At 46.6% G+C, this 20,032-nt stretch overlaps 1 protein-coding gene across 3 annotated transcripts in view; it reads right to left on the bottom strand.

The window, feature by feature from the left end:
* Positions 1 to 20,032, bottom strand: part of vito (nucleolar protein viriato) — a 157,428-nt gene that overhangs the window by 81,512 nt on the left and 55,884 nt on the right. For all 3 annotated transcript variants that reach the window (XM_037417987.2, XM_037417986.2, XM_075883356.1), the window contains exon 2: positions 19,212 to 19,317. In XM_037417987.2, coding sequence (XP_037273884.1) covers positions 19,212 to 19,317 — 106 coding nt within the window. The remainder of the gene's footprint in view (positions 1 to 19,211; positions 19,318 to 20,032) is intronic.

Raw genomic sequence — 20,032 nt, forward strand, 5'->3', positions numbered from 1 at the left:
CATTTAGCCTCTACACATGTATTTATCCGTGTCGCGTTGTCTGCTCGGCATTTCTCCGGTGTCTGCTCGCTTGCACAGAAAGCAGGAGGTGCTCCTGTGCAGCGGCAGGGCGATGAACGAATGCAAAACCATGCAGTGTCATCAGGGGAAAGTAAAGTGTAGATAAAAAAACTATATTCGTGCGGTTTTTGTTTTATTTGTCATTCACTTCTTAATAGGCACTTTACTACATTAGGTCACATGAGGAATTTCACTTAGACAGTGGAAGTTGTTGCATGCCTAATGAAAAGCTTTGTATTACTAGCACGATGCGATAATGGTGATGACACCAACGCAAACAAAATGAAGGCAGCTTAGTCTCACATCTCACTCGATACAAAGTTAAAAAAAATAGTGCGCACAGTTTCCTTCTGTGTGTTTTAATATTCTGTCAACCTTCATACTTCAATTCAGGCAACAGATTGCACAAAATACACATGGCGTCTCGAATAGTTCTCGCACTGTCACGTACTACTTTGACTATTCCATCAGTTCCACCATGTTGGGGTGCAAGCCTGTGAGATGAAGGTCAAGAGGTGTCCAGTCTGACATTTGACCTCTTTATGGTGCGCATTGCACTACAAATCTTGGCAGATGAGATCATGAGCGCCCAGTGCATGCATTCCTCATCACTTCTCAAAATTCTCAAACCTGCGTAAGGGCCCTTTACGGTGTTCACAGACAGAACAAAAAATGAGCCTGTGCGGTTAGACCAAGTTTATACCAGGTGAAAAAATCCTTCTGGCCTATTGTGCTCAGGCTATTTGCACCTGTGTAGCCCTTCTCAGCCATGCCAAAAAGAGACAGACCCAGAAGCATGTTTGTTCGACGGTGGACACTCAACTCCTCATGCTGGACTAGAAATGGAGAGACTATTCTGCAGACCCCGCAGGGAAAAAAATGCATAGCTATGCATAGCTATGCTTAACCATTATGCCTTCGTAGCATCATAAACTAAAGCATTTTTGTTTGCTTTCCTGTTGTAGGCACGGATTCCAAACGTATTTCTTTGAAAATTTGAATTTTGTTGAAGTTTAATGCGTCTACATTTACGATTTTAGGAGCCTAAAACTGTTTTGCCCATCTATTCTTAGTGCCTAAAACACGTTTTTTTTGTGCCTATAAATCCTGCCTATACTATAATGATGACGCTACAAATTACTCCCCCCCCCCCCCCCCGCAGAAATGAACCCGGAATGAAAACAATGAGAGCGTATATAAAATATACAAGAAAAGTCTGCAGATTACAAGACAAAAGGGACTGTGAGCAAGCCAGGTCGTCAACGGGAAGGGACTATCAGCTACTAGTAGGTCTCTGACAGGTGACACAGGGAAAAAAAGCAGCGGGCAAAGATGAAAGAGCTGGGTTGCTGTGGTCATAAAGGAGCAGGTGCCACGATGACTTGGCAAGATCATTGAAGAGAGCACCTGGCGTCTCGAGCAGCACGACGGTTACGGTGGGTATGCACCATGCAGAGCCAGTAGACATCTGGGCCGTGACGAAGGGTATGCCTGAAGTTAAAGGGCATTCCTACTGGGTGGTATAGCCCGTCAAGGACTTTGGAGGGTGCTTATGAAACCTAGAATGCGTGGGCTTTACCAGAAAGTCCGCTGGCATGCCTGTGCTCGCCGGGGAAGTCTTGTGGATGTACGCCTGCATGATTGGTATGAAATGTGCTGGCTGTTAGGCTACTGACAAAGCTGTCACGTGCTCCTTGGTCATTACAGTCATTGTAGCAGCATCGACAGAAGTTCCGCCGTAGCGTGTGACAGGCAGGAACTTCAGTTGCAGATGTCGAGGTAGCAGGTAATGGTTGCTGGCAAGGTGCACAGGTTGTCAAGGCTGATCAAAGGTCATGTTCAGCATACATAGTCGACGGCGATGTCTCTGCGATTGGTTAGCGAACTGCAGGGGAGAGGATGTATGCGCCAGACACTGAGGCGTGCAACAAGCTAGCTGTCGTGGAATCTGGTGGCGCCGAGCTGCCACATACTGTCGATGTCGCAGAATACATGCAGGTGGCAGGCACATGCGACCAACCTTCGTATCCTTAGGGATTCTCGGAGAGGTCGGTTAAAGTGGCCCTCACTTTGACTTTGATGGCATCGTCTAGCTTGACATCGTGATAGGGCACAGGAATAGATGCTCCTGAGACCTAATCTGAGGTAGGAGTCGTAGCCGAAGAAATAACGTCACGACCATGGGAACCCAGTGGGCCGGTTGATACCTTGCTCTGTGACACCGGGTAAACCAGCTAGGCACGGGCCAATGGAAGGGGGCAATATGTATGGCCATAGCAGGTGACCACCACAGGGCAGAGGGCATCATAAGGCTGCGGGTTTGCGATCGATGCTGCAACAAAATAGCGAAACTTGACCGGCAGCGTGTTGAGCAGGATGACATGCATAAGCAGCTGGCCCGTGATGCCATTTTCTCGTGGCAAAGCATGCACAAATTACAGCTATGTTTAGCACACATAACCCTACGAAGCACAGCACAAGCGGATTCCCCGCTTTGTTGGAAGCAACACAACATTCTTACAGCCACATGCAGCCACAGCGTTTCTATTATGATTGCACGCAAACATGTGCATCACGTACGTACAAGCCTCATTCAGAGTTGTAACTTTTGTTATAGCGTTTATTAGCCGGCACACAGCGAGTATACACAATGGCGACAGTAACGGCCAAGCACGGACTCTCCGCGCGAGCGGCGTTCTTTTTGGGTAGACCCACTAGAAAGCACTTGAGAATTCGACCCATTTCAGTGTTCGGTGGCTCTTCTACAATTACCCCGGGGCCGAAGAGGGAGCCGCCTGGCAACCTAACAGCTTGTCACTACGAGCGGGTCATAGTAAGCCTTAGGCGCTCCACGTTGACTATGTCGCGCCCGCGACGGCGCATGTCCGAAGATTGTTCAGTTGGCTCGATAAGATAGTTGACTGGAGATGTGCACTCGATCACACGATAGGGACCTTCATATTTCGGGAGTAGTTTGGAAGAAAGGCCAGCTACAGAGGTCGGGATTGAGAGCCATACAAGGGAACCAGGAAGGAACGTGGGCTCAGAAGTGACGGAGCCATCACGAATACTCTTCTGCCGCTTTTGCTCATGCGTCATAAAAGTCTTAGCAAGCTCGTGACACTCTTCAGCAAGCCTGGCGGTCTCGGAAATAGGTGTACACTCAGATGGGTCCGGCGTGTACGGGAGTATCGTGTCGATGGTGTGTGACGGGTGCCTTCCGTACAGCGAGAAGATGAAAAACCGGTTGTGCTCTGAGGGGCGGTGTTGTAGGCGTAGGTGACGAAAGGCAGTATAGTATCCCAATTCGTGTGGTTGGCGGCGACGTACATCGACAGCATGTCGCTGAGGGTGCGGTTAAAGCGTTCAGTCAGACCATTCGTCTGCGGGTGGTAAGCAGTAGTTTTGCGGTGGACAGAATGGCACTCAGCGAGAATGGCGTCGACGACTTCTGACAAGCACACACAGTCTCGATCGCTGAGAAGCTCCTGGGATGGACCGTGGCTCAGTATGAATCGATGCAGTAGGAAGGACGCAACATCACGCGCAGTAGCCGCAGGGAGAGCGGCGATTTCGGCGTATCGCGTTAAATGATCTACAACGACGATGGCCCAGCGATTGCCAGTGGACGTCAGAGAGAGTGATCCATACGAATCGATACCTATGCACCCAAATGGACGGTCAGGGCAAGGTAACGGTTGCAGACCGGCTGGTGACATGTGTGCAGACTGTTTGCGGCGTTGGCAAGCGAGAATGGAGCGAGCGAACTGCTGGACGTAGCGGTACATCCCGCGCCAGAAGTAGCGTTGTCTAATGCGATGGTAGGTTTTGAATACCCCAGAGTGCACGCATTGTGGATCAGAATGGAAGGATTCACATATCTCCGACCGCAGACTGCGGGGTATCACAAGTAGCCACTGCCGGCCATCGGCGTCGTAATTGCGTCGGTGTAGGAGGCCATCACGAATGGCGAAATGGTGAGCTCGACGGTGCAAGGCACCCGTGGATGGCGTTGCGGGCGGATCAGAGAGCAAGTCGATCAGTTGGGCGATCCAATTATCCTTTCACTGTTCGGTAGTGATGATGTCAACATCAATGGCAGAAACAGCAACCGAGGATATTGAGCAGAGCACGTCAGCTTCAGGCAGAGGGGAGCGCAAGAGGGCGTCGGCGTCAGCATGCTGGCGTCCGTTGCGGTAGAGCACGCGGATGTCGTAGTCTTGTAAGCGAAGAGACCAACGAGCGAGGCGGCCTGAGGGATCCTTCAATGATGACAGCCAGCATAGTGCATGATGGTCGGCGACGACATCGAATGGGCGACCATACAAATAAGGTCAAAACTTTGTAAGAGCCTGGACGATCGCCAGGCACTCTTTTTCCGTGACGGTGTAGTTTGTCTCTGCTCTCGTGAGCGTACGGCTTGCATATGCCACGACATAATCAGAGAACCCGGGTTTGCGCTGCGCCAGGACAGCACCGAGGCCTACACCACTGGCGTCCGTGTGCACCTCCATTGGGGCCGTAGGGTCGTAGTGGCGGAGAATGGAAGGAGACGTCAACAAATGGCGGAGCTTCAAGAACGCGTCGTCGCACTCTAACGACCGCGAATCGAGGGGCCCGTTACTTCCAAGGAGCTTCGTCAGCGGTGATATAATCGTGGCAAAGTTTCATATGAAGCGTCGGAAGTATGAGCACAGACCCACGAAACTACGCAGTTCTTTGACGGACGCAGGTTTTGGGAATTTGGCCATGGCCCGAAGCTTGGTTGGGTAAGGAAGGATGCCATCCTTGGACACGACGTACCCTAGGATGGTGAGTTGGCGTGCTGCAAAGCGGCACTTCTTCAGATTTAGTTGCAAGCCGGCAATGCTCACACGTGCGAAAACTTCTTTTAGATGTTGGAGATGCGTGGAGAAATCTGGATCGAAGACAACAACGTCGTCGAGGTAACACAAGCACGTGTGCCATTTCAAGTTGCGCAGAACGGTGTCCATCATGCCCTCAAATGTCGCAGGTGCATTACACAGACCAAACGGCATGACGTTGAATTCGTACAAGCCGTCGGGTGTGATGAAGGCAGTCTTCGGTCGAGCGTCATCAGCCAGGTGTACTTGCCAGTAACCCGAGCGCAGAACGAGAGAAGAAAAAGATTGGGCTCCGTGAAGGCTGTCAATTGCGTCGTCGATGCGCGGCGGTGGGTAGACATCCTTGCGAGTTATCTTATTGAGCCGTCTGTAGTCCACACAGAACCGCACAGAACCATCTTCGCAACAAGAACAACAGGAGACGCCCATGGACTGTCCGAGGGCCGATTGACGTCGCGTCGGAGCATATCGTCAATCTGCTCGTTGATTTCCCAGCGTTCAGCAGGCGACACGCGGTATGGACGTTGCCGTAATAGTGGATGGGCACTAGTGTCAATACGGTGCGTAACAGTGGACGCGCGACCGAGAGAATTTCGCCCGTCATCGAAAGAAGAACGGTATTCTTGCAACAGGTCTAGAAGCTGGGAACGCTGTACTGACGTAAGGTTGTCATCAATGTAGGGGCCAAATAGATCAGGAGATGATGAATCATAAGTGGAAACAGCACTGACGGTACGCGAATTGAGACAACGCGAGTCATCAGGTACGCCTAGGACTTGTGCGTTATCCACTGATTCCACTCTGCCGATACATTCCCCTCGAACCAAGGTACGGGGATGGGTTGGTCACGAAAATAGCCGCGTTGTTCTGGGTGATTTGCACGGTCGCGAAAGGTACTAGCAACCCTTTCCTTCTGGAAGCACGGTCCGATGGCGAAACGAGTGCAATTGTGTCGGAGAAACCGGTGCAGTAGACCGATACACCCATCGTCGAGCTTGGAGGCACTATAGTATCGTCTTTCACGAGAATCTTGCTCAGTATCGAGGGACCGTCTTCTGGCGTCAAATGCGAGAAGGGCGAGAGTTCAATTTCAGCGGCGACACAATGAATGACGGCGTCGTTGCGGGAGAGAAAATCCCATCCCAGGATGATGTCATGAGAGCATGCAGGAATGATGATGAATTGGGCGACATACAGAACGTCCTGAACGACAACGCGAGTTGTGCAGCCTGCTGTAGGATGAATACAAAAATGTGAGCTAGCGGTACGAAGGGACAACCCAGAAATCGGCGTTGTAACTTTTCGAAGCAAGTGGCAAAGGTTTTCGTTCATAACTGATACCGCAGCTCCAGTGTCAACATGAGCAGATGCATGAACACCATCCACAAGCACGTCAATGACATTAGGTGGGCGGCTCTGAGGGCTTTCGCAATGCAATAGCGTCGCAGTCCTTGCTTCTGGGACTGTGACGACTAGTTTTCCCGCTCATGAGCAGCCGAACTTGACCGCATGGGGGACAGAGACCGACGTCGTAGAGACGGCGACCTTCGAGAAGACAGACCTGGGCGAGACAACAGTGGCGCAAACGGCAGTTCGTCGTTATACGAACGGCTAAGGTGGCCATATACAGGAGGAGAAATGGGAGCCGGCCGTATTCGAGAGCAATAACAGGCTACGTGACCGGCGTAACCGCAAGCAAAGCAGATGGGCCGGTTGTCAGGTGTGCGCCATCGGTTTGCCGGGGTGGGCCTCGCCCGGAACGGTGGCTGGAAAGGCTGCATGGTGGGCTGAAAATGAGGCTGAGGGGTTGCGCCAACATACGCAGCCAGCATACCCGCTGCAAAGAACGGAGGTGATGCTGCAGCTTCGGCGTAGGTCAGTGGTGCAGGCGCTTGAACGACTGGAGGCGGCCTGGCGACCACTTGGGTGTAACTTGGGGGCGCAGGGGCCGGAAGTTGTTGTGGATGGTACGCAGGCATGACCACCGCTATTTCCTGCTCAATCGCTTGGCGGATGGGTGGAAGAATGGTAGTTGCCGATTGTTGAACAGCCGGTGGGTGGGCAAAGAGAACGAGAGTGAACTGGCGCGCGATTTCCTCACGTATGAAGGACTTGAGGTCTGCCAGCAGCGCCACCTGATCACATCTCGCCTTCAAGCCAGCAAGCCTTGCATCTCGTGGTGTGTAGCAACGGGTCATCGAACGCTGCCGGCGGAGCTCCTCGTAGCTCTGGCACAGCGTGATGACCTCAGCTACTGTGCCTGGGTTTTTGGCAAGAAGCATCGTGAAGGCATCATCGTCAATGCCCTTCATGACGTTCCGGATCTTGTCTGATTCGGACATGCTGTCGTTGGATTTCTCGCACATGTCCAGGACATCTTCAATGTAACTGGTGAATAAATCACCGGCCTGCTGAACGTGTTCGCATAAGCGCTGCTCGGCTTGCAGCTTACGAACGGCAGGGCAGCCAAAAACGTTGATAGCGGTCTTAAAATCGGACCAGGTTGCGAAATCGGACGCGTGGTTGGTGTACCACAAACTTGCAACGCTTGCAAGGTAGAACACCAAGTTTGTCAACTTGCCGTCCTCATCCCATTTGTTGGGGATGCTCACGCACTCGTAAATGGCGAGCCAGTCCTCCACGTCAGTGCCATCGGCACCCGTGAAGATGGGTGGATCGCGGATCCTGGCGACATCAGGTCAAGGGTGTGGCATGGGAGTAGGCGTTTGCTGAGAGGCGTCGTGGGACATGGTAGATTGCAGGGTACGTGAGCGTAGTTCCAAGGGCATCGAAGGGGATCGTAGCACCAACTTGTTATAGCGTTTATTAGCCGACACACAGCGAGTATACACAATGGCGACAGTAACGGCCAAGCACGGATTCTCCGCGCGAGCGGCATTCTTTTTGGGTAGACCCACTAGAAAGCACTTCAGAGTTCGACCCATTTCAGTGTTCGGCAACTTCTCTACACTTTTCTTAGTGGCACATCCTAATATTGCACGAAATTTTTACGGTGGTCCCACATTGCACATTTGATCACCTTTTGGCCCCACATGGGTTATAATTATGAATGATTAGTTCAGTTGTAGAGCTTCTACAAAGGGATAAATCGTGATTTAAAAAATGGGATCAGTCAGCCGTATCATTTGAGTCCTTTGAGCATGCTGCGAGGTATTGTGCACCGTGATCTAAACAGCAATTTCATGTTTCACATATTTAGGTAAAAATGCCTGTGTCCAGGGTTTTTTTTCTTTTTTTTTTGTAGTTTCATTCATAAGCTGTGTGATATTTCACAGCAGCTCTTCAAAGGCGAATCAGTTTTCGAAGCTGATTACATCATCGCTTGTAGATCAAAATAACATTAAGAGGAAGTGACAGTGGATACGGACCTATTCTATATAGATGTAATCTATAAGAACCCTGTGAGCTGAAGTCGTAGATGGCAAGCGCATTGGCAGATCTTTTTTTTCTTTTTTTTTACCGGAGGGGGCAACACCTTGATTAGAACTGGGGGCTGGGCAGGCAAGTGTGAGTGACCATTATTTTGGGCGCTATATCGTCATCATCATCCTCACCAGCATCCTGACTACATCCACAGCAGGACAAAGGCCTCTCCCATGTTTCACCAGTTGACTCGGTTTTGTGCTTGCTGCTGCCAATTTATAACTGCAAACTTCTTAATCTCATCTGCCCACCTAACCTTCTGTCTCCTCCTAACCCGCTTGTCTTGTCTGGGAATCTAGTTGGTTACCCTTAATGACCAGCGGTTATCCTGTCTACATGCTACATGCCCGGACCGTGTCAATTTCTTGTTCTTGATTTCAACTATGATATCCTTAACCCCAATTTGTTCCCTAATCCACTCTGCTCTCTTCTTACCTCTTAAGTTTACACCTACCATTTTTCTTTCCGTTGCTCGCTGCGTCGTCCTCAATTAAAGCTGAACCCTCTTTGTAAGTCTCTAAGTTTCTGCTCCGTAGCTAAGTACCGGCATGATACAGCTGTTATATACCTTCCTCTTGAAGGATAGTGGCAATCTACCTGTCATAATTTGAGAGTGCTTGCCGAATGTGCTCCACCCCATTCTTATTCTTCTAGTTACTTCAATCTCCTGTTTCAACTCTGCGGTTATTACCTGGCATTACTGGTGCACTATATGCCATGGGAAAATTTCGGAGGGGGCAAGGGGGGCATGGGCTTGGTGTGCCGGCTGCACCACTGGCGGATGGAAACGCGCGTGGCCGGGTACACAGATGTACCCGGCCACGCGCCCGGGGAGGATGGTGGTGGCGCAGACAGTGGTAAAAGTTACCTTGGCGAGAAAAGTAAGCTTTCGCATAGACTAGAGTGCACATGTATGATCTGAGAAAGAAGGTTTTGATGAATGGGCTGGTCGAACACGCAGAGAAGCAACTGGCCACGAAATAGACTGGAATAGGATGAAAATAAAGAAAACAAAGTGGACTTCCGGGCTATATCTTTAATCTCTGACAATTCAGAGTCTCTTTTTGTAATATACATAAACTGTTTGTACATTCATTTTTCATTGTGAACGGCGCTCTGTGCGGAAACTGAAACGTTCTGCTCTTAGGTGAACATTCCTGGTCTGTGTTTATTTTAACGCCATGGGCTCAAAATAACAACCACAACAACAAAGAAAGAGAGAGGTGACAGTGGCACTGCCAGCGGCCGCGATTGCTGCGACTTTCTGCATTGCATAGTCTGCAGAAGTCCGCACAGATAAGTCAGAGCAATACAACGCTGTTAAAAAATGAAAACGTGAAGTCGCCGTTTAAAACAACACATCTAACCGCCAGCTTTCCTTCGCTAGAGCGAGGTGAGATCACGTGATACAATGATATGGCTTTAGTGCAGCTCAGTTTAAGCATGAAGGAAAGATACTATACAGCCAATAAGGGGAAAAAACACACAACAGTGTGAGTGCTGTCTTCTTGACTGTATAGTATCTTTCCTTTATGCTCAAACTGAGCTGCGCTAAAGCCATATCATTTTATCATGCACCAACTCACCTAGTCAGCAGTACGTGATACAAACCAGCACGTCAACGTGATTGCAGTGCTCCCGCCTCCAGTGGTGGGCCTCGCGCCCAATATAATCTAGAATAATCACTGAACTTTTCACTTGGCAGCTGGGTTGGTGGCAACGCAACATTCCATGAACTACATCCTTTTATATGCGCAGGTTGGTTGAACTTGCGTTACTGAAACCAATTCTGTTAACTTCTTTTTTCTTTTTTTTTTCTTTTTTAGCCATAATCACTGCTGCCAAGCTGAAATGCCAACTTTTGCTGAGCTTTCTCAAGAATTGGAATCATTGCGCAAAGAAGTTGGAGATTGCATAGCAGCGTGGCCGTGTTTAATAACATCTGTGAAACAATGAAGTCTAAGCAGAAAAACCTCTTCAAAGAAAATAAAGAGCTGTATCCAACAAATGAACAGCTATCAAAATAGATTCCTGAATTACAGCTAAACTCGTACATGGAAACTCGTACATAGAAATTAACGGTGTCCAAGAAACAAAAGGCCAAAGCTGCAAGGCAATTCTACAACAGTTTGCAGAAAAGAATAGTTGTTCTTTGAGCCCTGCTGAGATTGATATTGTGCACAGGGAACCTGTTAAAAGTAGCTCGAACATTATTGCACGCTTTTGTTCTCGACAAAAGAAGGCAGAGTTTTCTTCGAAGGCCAGAAAAGTTTGTCTGTTAACCAGGTCTATCGGCATAAAGAATTAGGATCAGTCCATGTTTGTGAACAACTAGCCGACTCCTGAGAACAAACAGCTGTTTGCTCAGGCACTGGCACTTCAGAGAGAAAAGCAGTGACAGTTTCTATGGGCATACAACTGCTGCAAGTCTGCAGACGGCTTAGTGTACCGCATCTCTTGTGTTGGTCATCTGGCCGTTTTCACCCAACATGCATCCATAATGATTATGAACCATCATGGTGTCACACACTGCCCCTGAGCGGAAGCAACTTCTTGGTTGTTCGGCTGCTTCTCAGATTTCCATCGCCCGAAGCTAACAAAAAAACTTCGACGATATGGTTATTTTCTCACGTTACCCGGTCATCACTTTTCGCCATCGGAAACATCTGTAGCTCATGATAACTTGTTTTCCTTACCAGGTTATCGCGCTGAATTTTGTCATCGCCTTCGTCTTACAGTAACTTCCGTTTTGAACTTGATAATATTCTAAGTTCCTTTATACCCGAAAACTACAATTAGATAATTTTAGGCAACATGAACATTGACATTAAAACTATTAATGATACCTCTTGCGCTCAATACTCCCACTGCTTCATGGGGCATGGTTTAGAATCTCTCCTGGATTTTCCGACACGATGTGCTTCTTCCGACCGGAACACACTTATTCATCATATACTCAGTAGCGTAATGTCAGTTCAAAAAGCCACTGTGGTCAATTTGAATCTGACAGAATTTATTCAATTTTTCTGCTATTGAATATACAAACTATTAACAAAACTAAAATGATCAATAAGTTCTCTTTTTGATTCTGCAAAGTTCCTAGATTTGGTATCGTGCTCCGACTGGGCGGAATTATCACAAGAACCTTGCATCAACAAAGTGTTCAATGCCTTGACCGAGAAGCTTACGGGTATCATAAACTCGTGTATGTCTGTATCCATTATATCATATTGGTACTCAACCCCTAGAAATCCATGGATTATGAGAGGACTGCTAAACAGCATAAATAAAAAGACAATCTTTACAAAAAAGTATCACATTGGTACTCAACCCCTAAAGACCTGTGGTTTACAAGAGGACTGCTGCACATCATAAATAAAAAAGACAAACTTTAGAAAAAAGTAAAGCTCCAGCCATTGAACTTCTCTTTTTGGGCACTCTTTGAAGTGTATTCACATATCCTTACTGACCTACTTAAAAGAGCTTAACAAACCTACTACCAAAATAAAGTGCTTGATAGTGGGAATGACAGTAAAAAAAATGAAACATATTAAAAAAATTTCTACATCTTGGTCAGCCAGACACACTCACGACAGAATTTTCGAATGGCACCAGCACTCAAACTAACCCTATCGCTATTGCCAATTCAATTAACGAATCATTTTGCAACAACTTTGTATCGACTGTCACTACCTTGCCTTCATTGTATCGCTTGTCTTACTCACTTTTATTGAAACCCACATCACCTGATCAAAATCTACGCACTCTAAAAAGTTTGAAGACAACAAAATGTAGCCTAGACTCAATTTACTCTTCCAAAATCAGACTTGTTGCTCCCGATTTATCATCTGTGCTTTCAGATCTTATCGACACCGCATTTCTTTCTGGCGTTTTTCCTACAATCCTCCAACAAGGGAAGGTGACACCTGTATTCAAAAAGCGAGACCAAAAAGTTTTCTCTAGTAATGGCCCAATAACAATCCTCCCATTTTTTAGTAAGGTCATTGAGAAGCTCATTGTTAATCGCCTTATAAACTAGTAGTTAAAATTAGTAGTTAAATATAGCACGAACATCGCTTCGCTCTCTGCCACAGCAGCATTTACAAAAGGAGCGTGGTACTCACACAAGAAGAAGTAAGAATTGTGACCGCTGTTCGCACTTGTCTATGTGTATACTTGTGCGTTCGTTTTGTACGTCTTTCGATCTGTTTGAGCAGCGTGCTTAACCCTTTTAGACGATACCTATTGAAAACTGTCTGTAAATGTGTCGAACCGCTACATTACTCCAAGGCACTCAGTATTCTATTGCAGCAAGAATAAGAAGATAATTCTTGAATTTATGTGAGTTACAGTAACTCGTTTTAATTAAATTTTAACTAAATATATCCCTAGAGTGATTGATGCTTACTCCTGGCATGAACAGAATAAAATTTCACGGTAGTAATATAGTGCCAATTCATTTTTGTTATGTCAATCTTGAGCACAGAAAAAATCTGCTTTTCACATTGCTTGCTGGAAGCGGCACGGCGCATGACTCGTCGAACGTGGTAGTGACTTGATAAAAGTGATCATATTGTTACCACATAAGTAATTTAGGTATGTGCACCTGTGTAGCGGGGAACAGGGTGGTGGCAGAAGAAGAGGACCTTCGCTTGGTGGCAAGAGGTCTCTGGTGCACATTCATTGTATACCCTTGAATCGAGCGTTACGTGGCCTCTGAATAAACCCTTCTCGTAGACGTAACAGAGTGGTGGAGGTGCTGGGTATGGCACGTCGACCCATCACAGAGCCATAGTTGTTCGGAGTTTGCCGGAGCCGTCGTCTTGCCGGTCTGCCTCCGACAACAGTGCGAAGGTCAGGAATCAACTGCCTCAAGTACGCGCAGGTCTACGCTGGCTACATCTAGGCATCGCTACATGGAACTTCGTCCGTTCGCGGGAATGGCAGGAGAAGATGTGGACGCGTGGCTAATGCATTACAAAAGGGTGAGCCGGTACAACCACTGGAACTCTATCGATCGCGCTGTTTCTCACGGCAACCACCCTGTTCCCCGCTACACAGATGCACATACCTAAATTACATATGTGGTAACATAATTGGTGCAAGTCGCTCTCTCAGCAACTCAAAGCGTAACTACACTGTCACAGAGCAAAAATGCCTTGCAGTAGTCTTCACAGTGCAGCGCTTCGTGTCCTACCTGTACAGACGCCCCTTTACCATCGTGACAGACCATCATTCTCTTTGCTGGTTGGTCAATCTGCGTGACCCATCTGGTCGGCTGGTGCGCTGGGCACTTCCTCTACAAGAATATGACTTCACGGTTTCCTATAAAAGCGGCCAACCCCATGTTGACGCAGATTGCCTTTCGCGACTACCGCTTCCAACGACGGAATGTGACGCGGACAACTTCGACACCTACATCGCATCACTGGACCAATCATTTCCCAATACCAAGACCTTTAAGGATGAGCAACAAAGGGACAGCACCATACAGCAACTTTTTGCTATCAAACCAAAGTCATCGCCTACGCGCTTCTGCATCCGAGACGGGCTAGTTTACAAAAAGAACTGCACCAGCACCGGCTCACAATATCTTCTGGTGGTTTCGAAAAGTCTTCCCGTTTATGTCTTGCAGGCTATGCATGATGACTCAACATCCGGTCATCTAGGCACAGCAAAAACTTTTTGCCATCTTCAAGAAAGATTCTACTGGCCCAAAATGCGCCAGACGATGGAACAATACATGTCTAGCTCCAACGAGTGGCAACGTCATAAGCACTCAACAAGTGCTCCTCCAGGGCGATTACATCCGGTGCCACCCCCTAGAACTCCATTCGAGCAAGTCAGGATTGACTTTCTTGGACCCTTTCCCTCGTCTTCCGATGGAAATCGCTGGATAGTCGCCTGCACCGACCATTTCACACGGTACTGCGAGACAGCTGCCATACAATCGGCAACTGCAACCAATGTGTCTTTCTTCTTGCTACGTTTTGTAATTCTACGACATGAACCTCCCAAAATTGTAATCAGTGACCATGGCCGAGAATTCACAGCAGACGTGGTGGAAGAGACACTTCGTGTCTGCGCTTTAAGGTTTCGGCACTCTACACCATATCATGCCCAAACGAACGGTCTTAACTGAATGAACGAAGCGAACTCTCACAAACATGCTGTCTATGTATGTCGCATCTGATCTTAAGGACTGGGACAGTATTCTATCTTTTATCACTTATGCATTCAACACTGGACAGCATGAAACTACAGGCTACAGTCCATTATTTCTTCTATATGCTCGACCGCCTCATCATATCCTGAGTACAATCTTCTCGTGTTTGGACCACCGTGATCCCCGCATATCCTAGATCATCAGTCGGGCAGAAGAAGCCAGACACCTTGCTTATTTGCGCACTCTTCCTTCGCAAGACACATTTTGACAACCGACGTCGACACGTGACGTACAATCATGGCGACCTAGTGTTGCTGAGGACACCAACTAGAAAATGCGGTTTGAACGAGAAACTGCTAGCGCACTATGCGGGACCTTATCTTCTTACAGACCGTATCAGTGATTTAGTTTACCGCATAGCACGTCTCCATTCGAACGGCCGACGGTCTGCAAAAACTGAACTTGCCCATGTTGGGCGTTAGAAGCGCTTTATTCCTCGAGAGAATGTTTGACTCGCCCAGTGGGCTTCGTCTGCGCGGAGGGAAATGTTACCACATATGTAATTTAAATATGTGCACCTGTGTAGCGGGGAACAAGGTGGTGGCAGAAGAAGAGGACGTTCGGTTGGTGGCAAGAGGTCTCTGGTCACAGGGATATATGCTCCACTGTGTTTGATTACATCAATGCAACTAAAAGATTACCGTGCTAGTGAACCCTAACCTTTTCAGATCATTAGTTTATAATTCGTAGCGATGTCTGTCAGGATCAAGAGATGGTTTGTCCGCTTGCGCAGCAACTATTTTTGTTTATTGGCAGTATTATCTCTAAACTAATTTTTCAGATTGGCTTCAATTTCATTTTAGTTTCATTTAAGTATCCTGCCGCCCGGTTCTCAGCCCATCCCCCTCTGTGGGTGAGCGCCATCCATCTGAGGTCATCAGCATCGGGTCTCTAGTGAGCGTTCATTGTATACCGTCGAGTCAACCGTTACGTCGCCTCTGAATAAATCCGTCTTGTAGACATATCAATATGTATCATTGCACTGCAAAATGAAGTTAAATGAACACAAATTTATTATGCAGGAACTTCAATTCACCCAAACTATGATATAGCTTGCTCTTTCTTATTCTGTACTTGATGTAAATACAGCAAAAACGAGTGGTGTACAAAATTGTGTACATAACGTCTCAAAGGTCAAGTGTCGAGGTGTGATAGTTGTTTGTCCATGTTTGTCCTGTGTATGCTTCTTTCGTGCGTGCTTTCTGCTTGAGGTGTGTGCTGCAAGTTTCGAGCAGCTTGCCATTCTTTGTGTTCTTCGCATGACAGCAGCATTCATTCCTTTGTCCTTGTGGCGAAACAATGCAGAATGAATGCTCAACTACCTCTGGAGGGACACGTATCACTTTAGATTCCTGAAACGGAGGATTAACCATGTTTTCTTTGTTATTGTTATTGTTATTGTTCTTTGTTTTCTCATAAAATAGGGCATTAATTTCAGGGTCTCCCTATTAGGCGGGGTGAAATTTTCAAAAGTTTAATTTTTGACTGCAGCATAGACTGCTGATAACATAAGTCAGCGACGCCCCGCATGTCTGCACTATAGCCGAAACAGCCTTCTTCATAGGCTACAATGGTGCAAAATAAGCTAGTGCAGCCTAGCGAGGTATGCGAACTGAGGCATGCGAAAGACCCGCTTTGCTAAAAAAATGGGCCCGAAAAAAAAAAATACAAAAAGCAAGCGCTATTGCGAAAATTTGCCGTTTACGTTTCAGGCCACCTAGATTAAACGCATTGTCACGGCCGAAGTTTTGTACGCTGAACGATAGCGAATTATCATTTCACAGCCTCGCACCTCGTATCCAAAAACACTGCAATCGAATCTCCAACCAGCACTCGTGTGTTACAAGTTTCACCCATGTCCTCTTTCAATCAAGCAGGGCAAAGGCAAAGAGTTCCGTTAATTTCGTTGTCTCGATATGTTGTCCTTATTCTTTATTCACTTTGATCGCCCGCCACCGAAAAGCAACAAATGCTGATTAGGCTTAGTCTACAGTTCGATATGTTGTCTTTACCCTATTCTTTATTCAATGATTACCCCGCTTAGCCCAAAGGCACTGCAAGCAGGGGGGTTACAATGCTGAAAATAACACATCTTCATTTATGCAGCACACTTGTTCATTAGCAAACTTATTCCATTCTCTAATAGAACGAACAAAAAATGAATTAGCATACGCAATAGAGCTGGTACGGTACTCTAAAATCTTGAAGCAATGATCATTTCGCAAAAAAACATAATGAGGATTGTGAAGGTGCTTTTCTTTTAGAATGCCAGTTTTGCTGTGAAATATTTGGTGCAAGAGCTTTAGCCGCAGTTTCTTTCAATGCGATGAGAGTAATTCCCATCCCAGCTAATTTTTTATATTGGTGTATCTGTCATTTCTTGATTAGCGACCCTGCAGCTCTATTTTGTATTATTTCAAGTTTGTCACTTAAAGTACTGTGCCATGCGTCCCTCACAGCCACAAGCGTATTAAAACATAGGTCGAATGTATGCTGAATACGTCGTTGATTTTAAACATGCCGGCACGGGAAGTTTGTACGAGACAACATTATAATCGAGCGTCGAAAAGATCATACTCAAGCACTGATTCAACACCAGCCCACATGATGCGATGTTTAGGTTCGTGGCCGGGAAATCAATGGCGATGAAAATCCGCTGAGCTTGTTCAAGCCCCCGTAGTGGCAGCAAAGGCGAAAGATCGCGACGGAAAGCCGAAAAGCTTTTAAATTTGCGGATGAGATAGGAAACGTGATAACGACGACGCTTTTCTGGCAGGAAACTCAAAGTGCACTTGATGAGGATGCAATTGCACATTGCATATTCCAAGCAAAGCGCATGCAGTCAGAGCCCTGCCAGTGCAAACCTTACTCCGACACCCAGGCAACCGCTCTTCTTCCTCACTAGGCGATCCCGCGTTTGTTTTTTGTTTTTCCTCAATCCAGTTAAGTAAAAGAGCGTCGAATTGCACCAGTGTCAGTACGGTCCAAGCAAGTTCAGGGTGTGCGTATTATGCGGGGAATTAAAAAAGAAAACCTGATCTCTCACGAGCAAACCGGGGGTGCACCTATTATGTGAGGGCACGTAAATACGATACTTAGCGGTACTCTACGATAAGGTTATAATGAACAAGAAGTGCAGTGGTGACTGCTCATCCCCAGCATTTCAACTGTCGCAGTGCTGTTGAAAGGCTGATGTACGCGCGTCATTAAAAAAACGGCCCTGCTGTGATGGTCCCTTTTCAGGAGATTTGAAATAGCATTAGTACAAGAGGGAGATTAGGGCAAAATTCGTGAGAGTTGGCAGGTATGTTTATGTGCATTAGTGTGACACACTTCAAGATTAAATTGAAATATTTTGGCAGAACGAAACCAAAAACAGGACAGCGAACGAAGGACACAATGCTTGGTTTCTTAGTGTGCGGTTTTTGCTGTTTCAGTCAGCTTTGTACGGACAGCCAAGTCTTGGTCCTGCGCTGCCGTTTTTTTCTCTTGCCTGCCATTTCATGAAATATGCTTCACACTGCCTCCTGTAAACTGCTGACCTTAACTGAAATCGAGTTATGCCATCCATTAGAGTCATTTGATAACATTTATGCACATTTAATTTTCATTGTCTTTCTGCCCATATATTCTACTAAATCTTTTCAATGAAAAAACAGCTGATAGTTGGCACTGCATCCTGTGTGTTCAGTTCCTTTTTTTTTTGCTGCTCTGGCACAAGATTAATGAACCAGTTTTCCCACCTCAGAACTCTACTGATCATTTATACTAAATCAGTTTACTACTAAATCAGTTATAGGCAATATTATTAATATTTCGCAGATAATGCACACATCCACACCAGTCTATTCCAGAAGTCATCCAACATGCAAAATTTTGTATTGGTACAACAATAAACTGTTTTTGAAATCGGTGAGTAGGCAAGAGTGCAGAGAGCACAGGCAACCGAAGGACATGCCTGAGTGCACAGAAAGCTAAGTTCTTCTAGACTCAAAGGTTTGAGAGAGAGTCTTGTCAACACCTGAAACTTTGAAAGCGAGGTTGGCTTCACCAATTGTTACTGTCATAACTTCAGAACGACTGTGCAAGAACAAAACACAGATAACAACGAAGACACAAGAGTTGGTGTGTAGTCATACCGGCAACAAAGACACATCCAGCACAAACTTTCTGCAAAATTTATGGTCTCATTAAATCTGTTTATGTACTGACACAGTATACACAGTCCATGCACGGACATGAACACAACAAGGAGTGCAGATACTTGCACAGTGAATACAATGAACCGATACAATTTCCAACATGCCACTGCCAGAAAGGCAAGCTCTTTGCCCATGAGGACCAGTGTGCACATGCCCAGTGTATACTGTGCAGCATACAGTAAACAAATCCACTGGCACAATAAATTGAGTTGAAAGTTTGCACTGTGTGTGTGTGTGTGTGTGTGTGTGCGTGTGCGTGTGTGTGTGTGTGCGCGTGCGCGCGTGCGTGCGCGTTTTTTTTTTTTTTTGCTGAACAGTCCTTTTGAAGTAATGCCTTACTAGCTTGCCCAAAATGCTGCTCTCAGTAACACGCTCAGTGTGGTCACTCATCGAGAAATGCACTGCACAACTTACCTCTGCCCTCAGACGCCGCTTCTCTTCTTGCGCCTGCAGCTTGAGCTTCTCCTGGGCTTTTTTCTGACGCTCTTTCTTGCGCTTCTGAAAGCCGGTCAAGAAATCGCTGCAAAACGCAAGAGAGGGTCAATTTTAAGAAGGCAGTAACCACATATTTTATGCTGAATCTAGTAAGCTACACACATGTTGGCTTCTCTGAAAGAGATGCAAGTACTACGGAAAGAGACCAGGCAACTTTACGACACTGCGACATGTAGACCACTGCTGCTTCTTGTAGGTACAACATTTCGTGAATGTTGGGCAAGCAAACTCAAGCCTAGCCAACATACCATATAGACTCAAGTGAAAGCTGCACTCTTTTTATACAATTTTGGCAATGTGTGGTTTGCACAAAATTTGGGTTTAGTTTTTCAAGCTGTCATAAGAAAATTCATCATTATCTCGCTCATATGATTCCTCAAAACAAGGGACAACATTTCTGCTTTTTTAGAGAATCCATTCATACATGGATATTGCACTATACAGTTTCCTATCCACCCCATCACCCCAAGATTGGGCGACAAGAGGCACCACCGTCAAAACGCTAGTGTGATTAGGCGTCCAACGGCGCGCTTACAAATGTACGCAGTGGCACTTTATTGTGAGCAGTGTAAGGCATTTGTTGGCTATTAAAATGAATTCACAACAGCTAACCTGTAATATGTATGTTCCCCCTGCCGAATGGATGCACAAAGCTCGCTCAACATTATTATTACCAATGAGAGAACACGATTCGCCAATGAAAGGGATGTTTGCACTTGGCAATTGTCTGCGTTATTGCA

This window comes from Rhipicephalus microplus, unplaced genomic scaffold (genome assembly GCF_043290135.1).
Source record: "Rhipicephalus microplus isolate Deutch F79 unplaced genomic scaffold, USDA_Rmic scaffold_16, whole genome shotgun sequence".
NCBI lineage: Eukaryota > Metazoa > Arthropoda > Arachnida > Ixodida > Ixodidae > Rhipicephalus > Rhipicephalus microplus.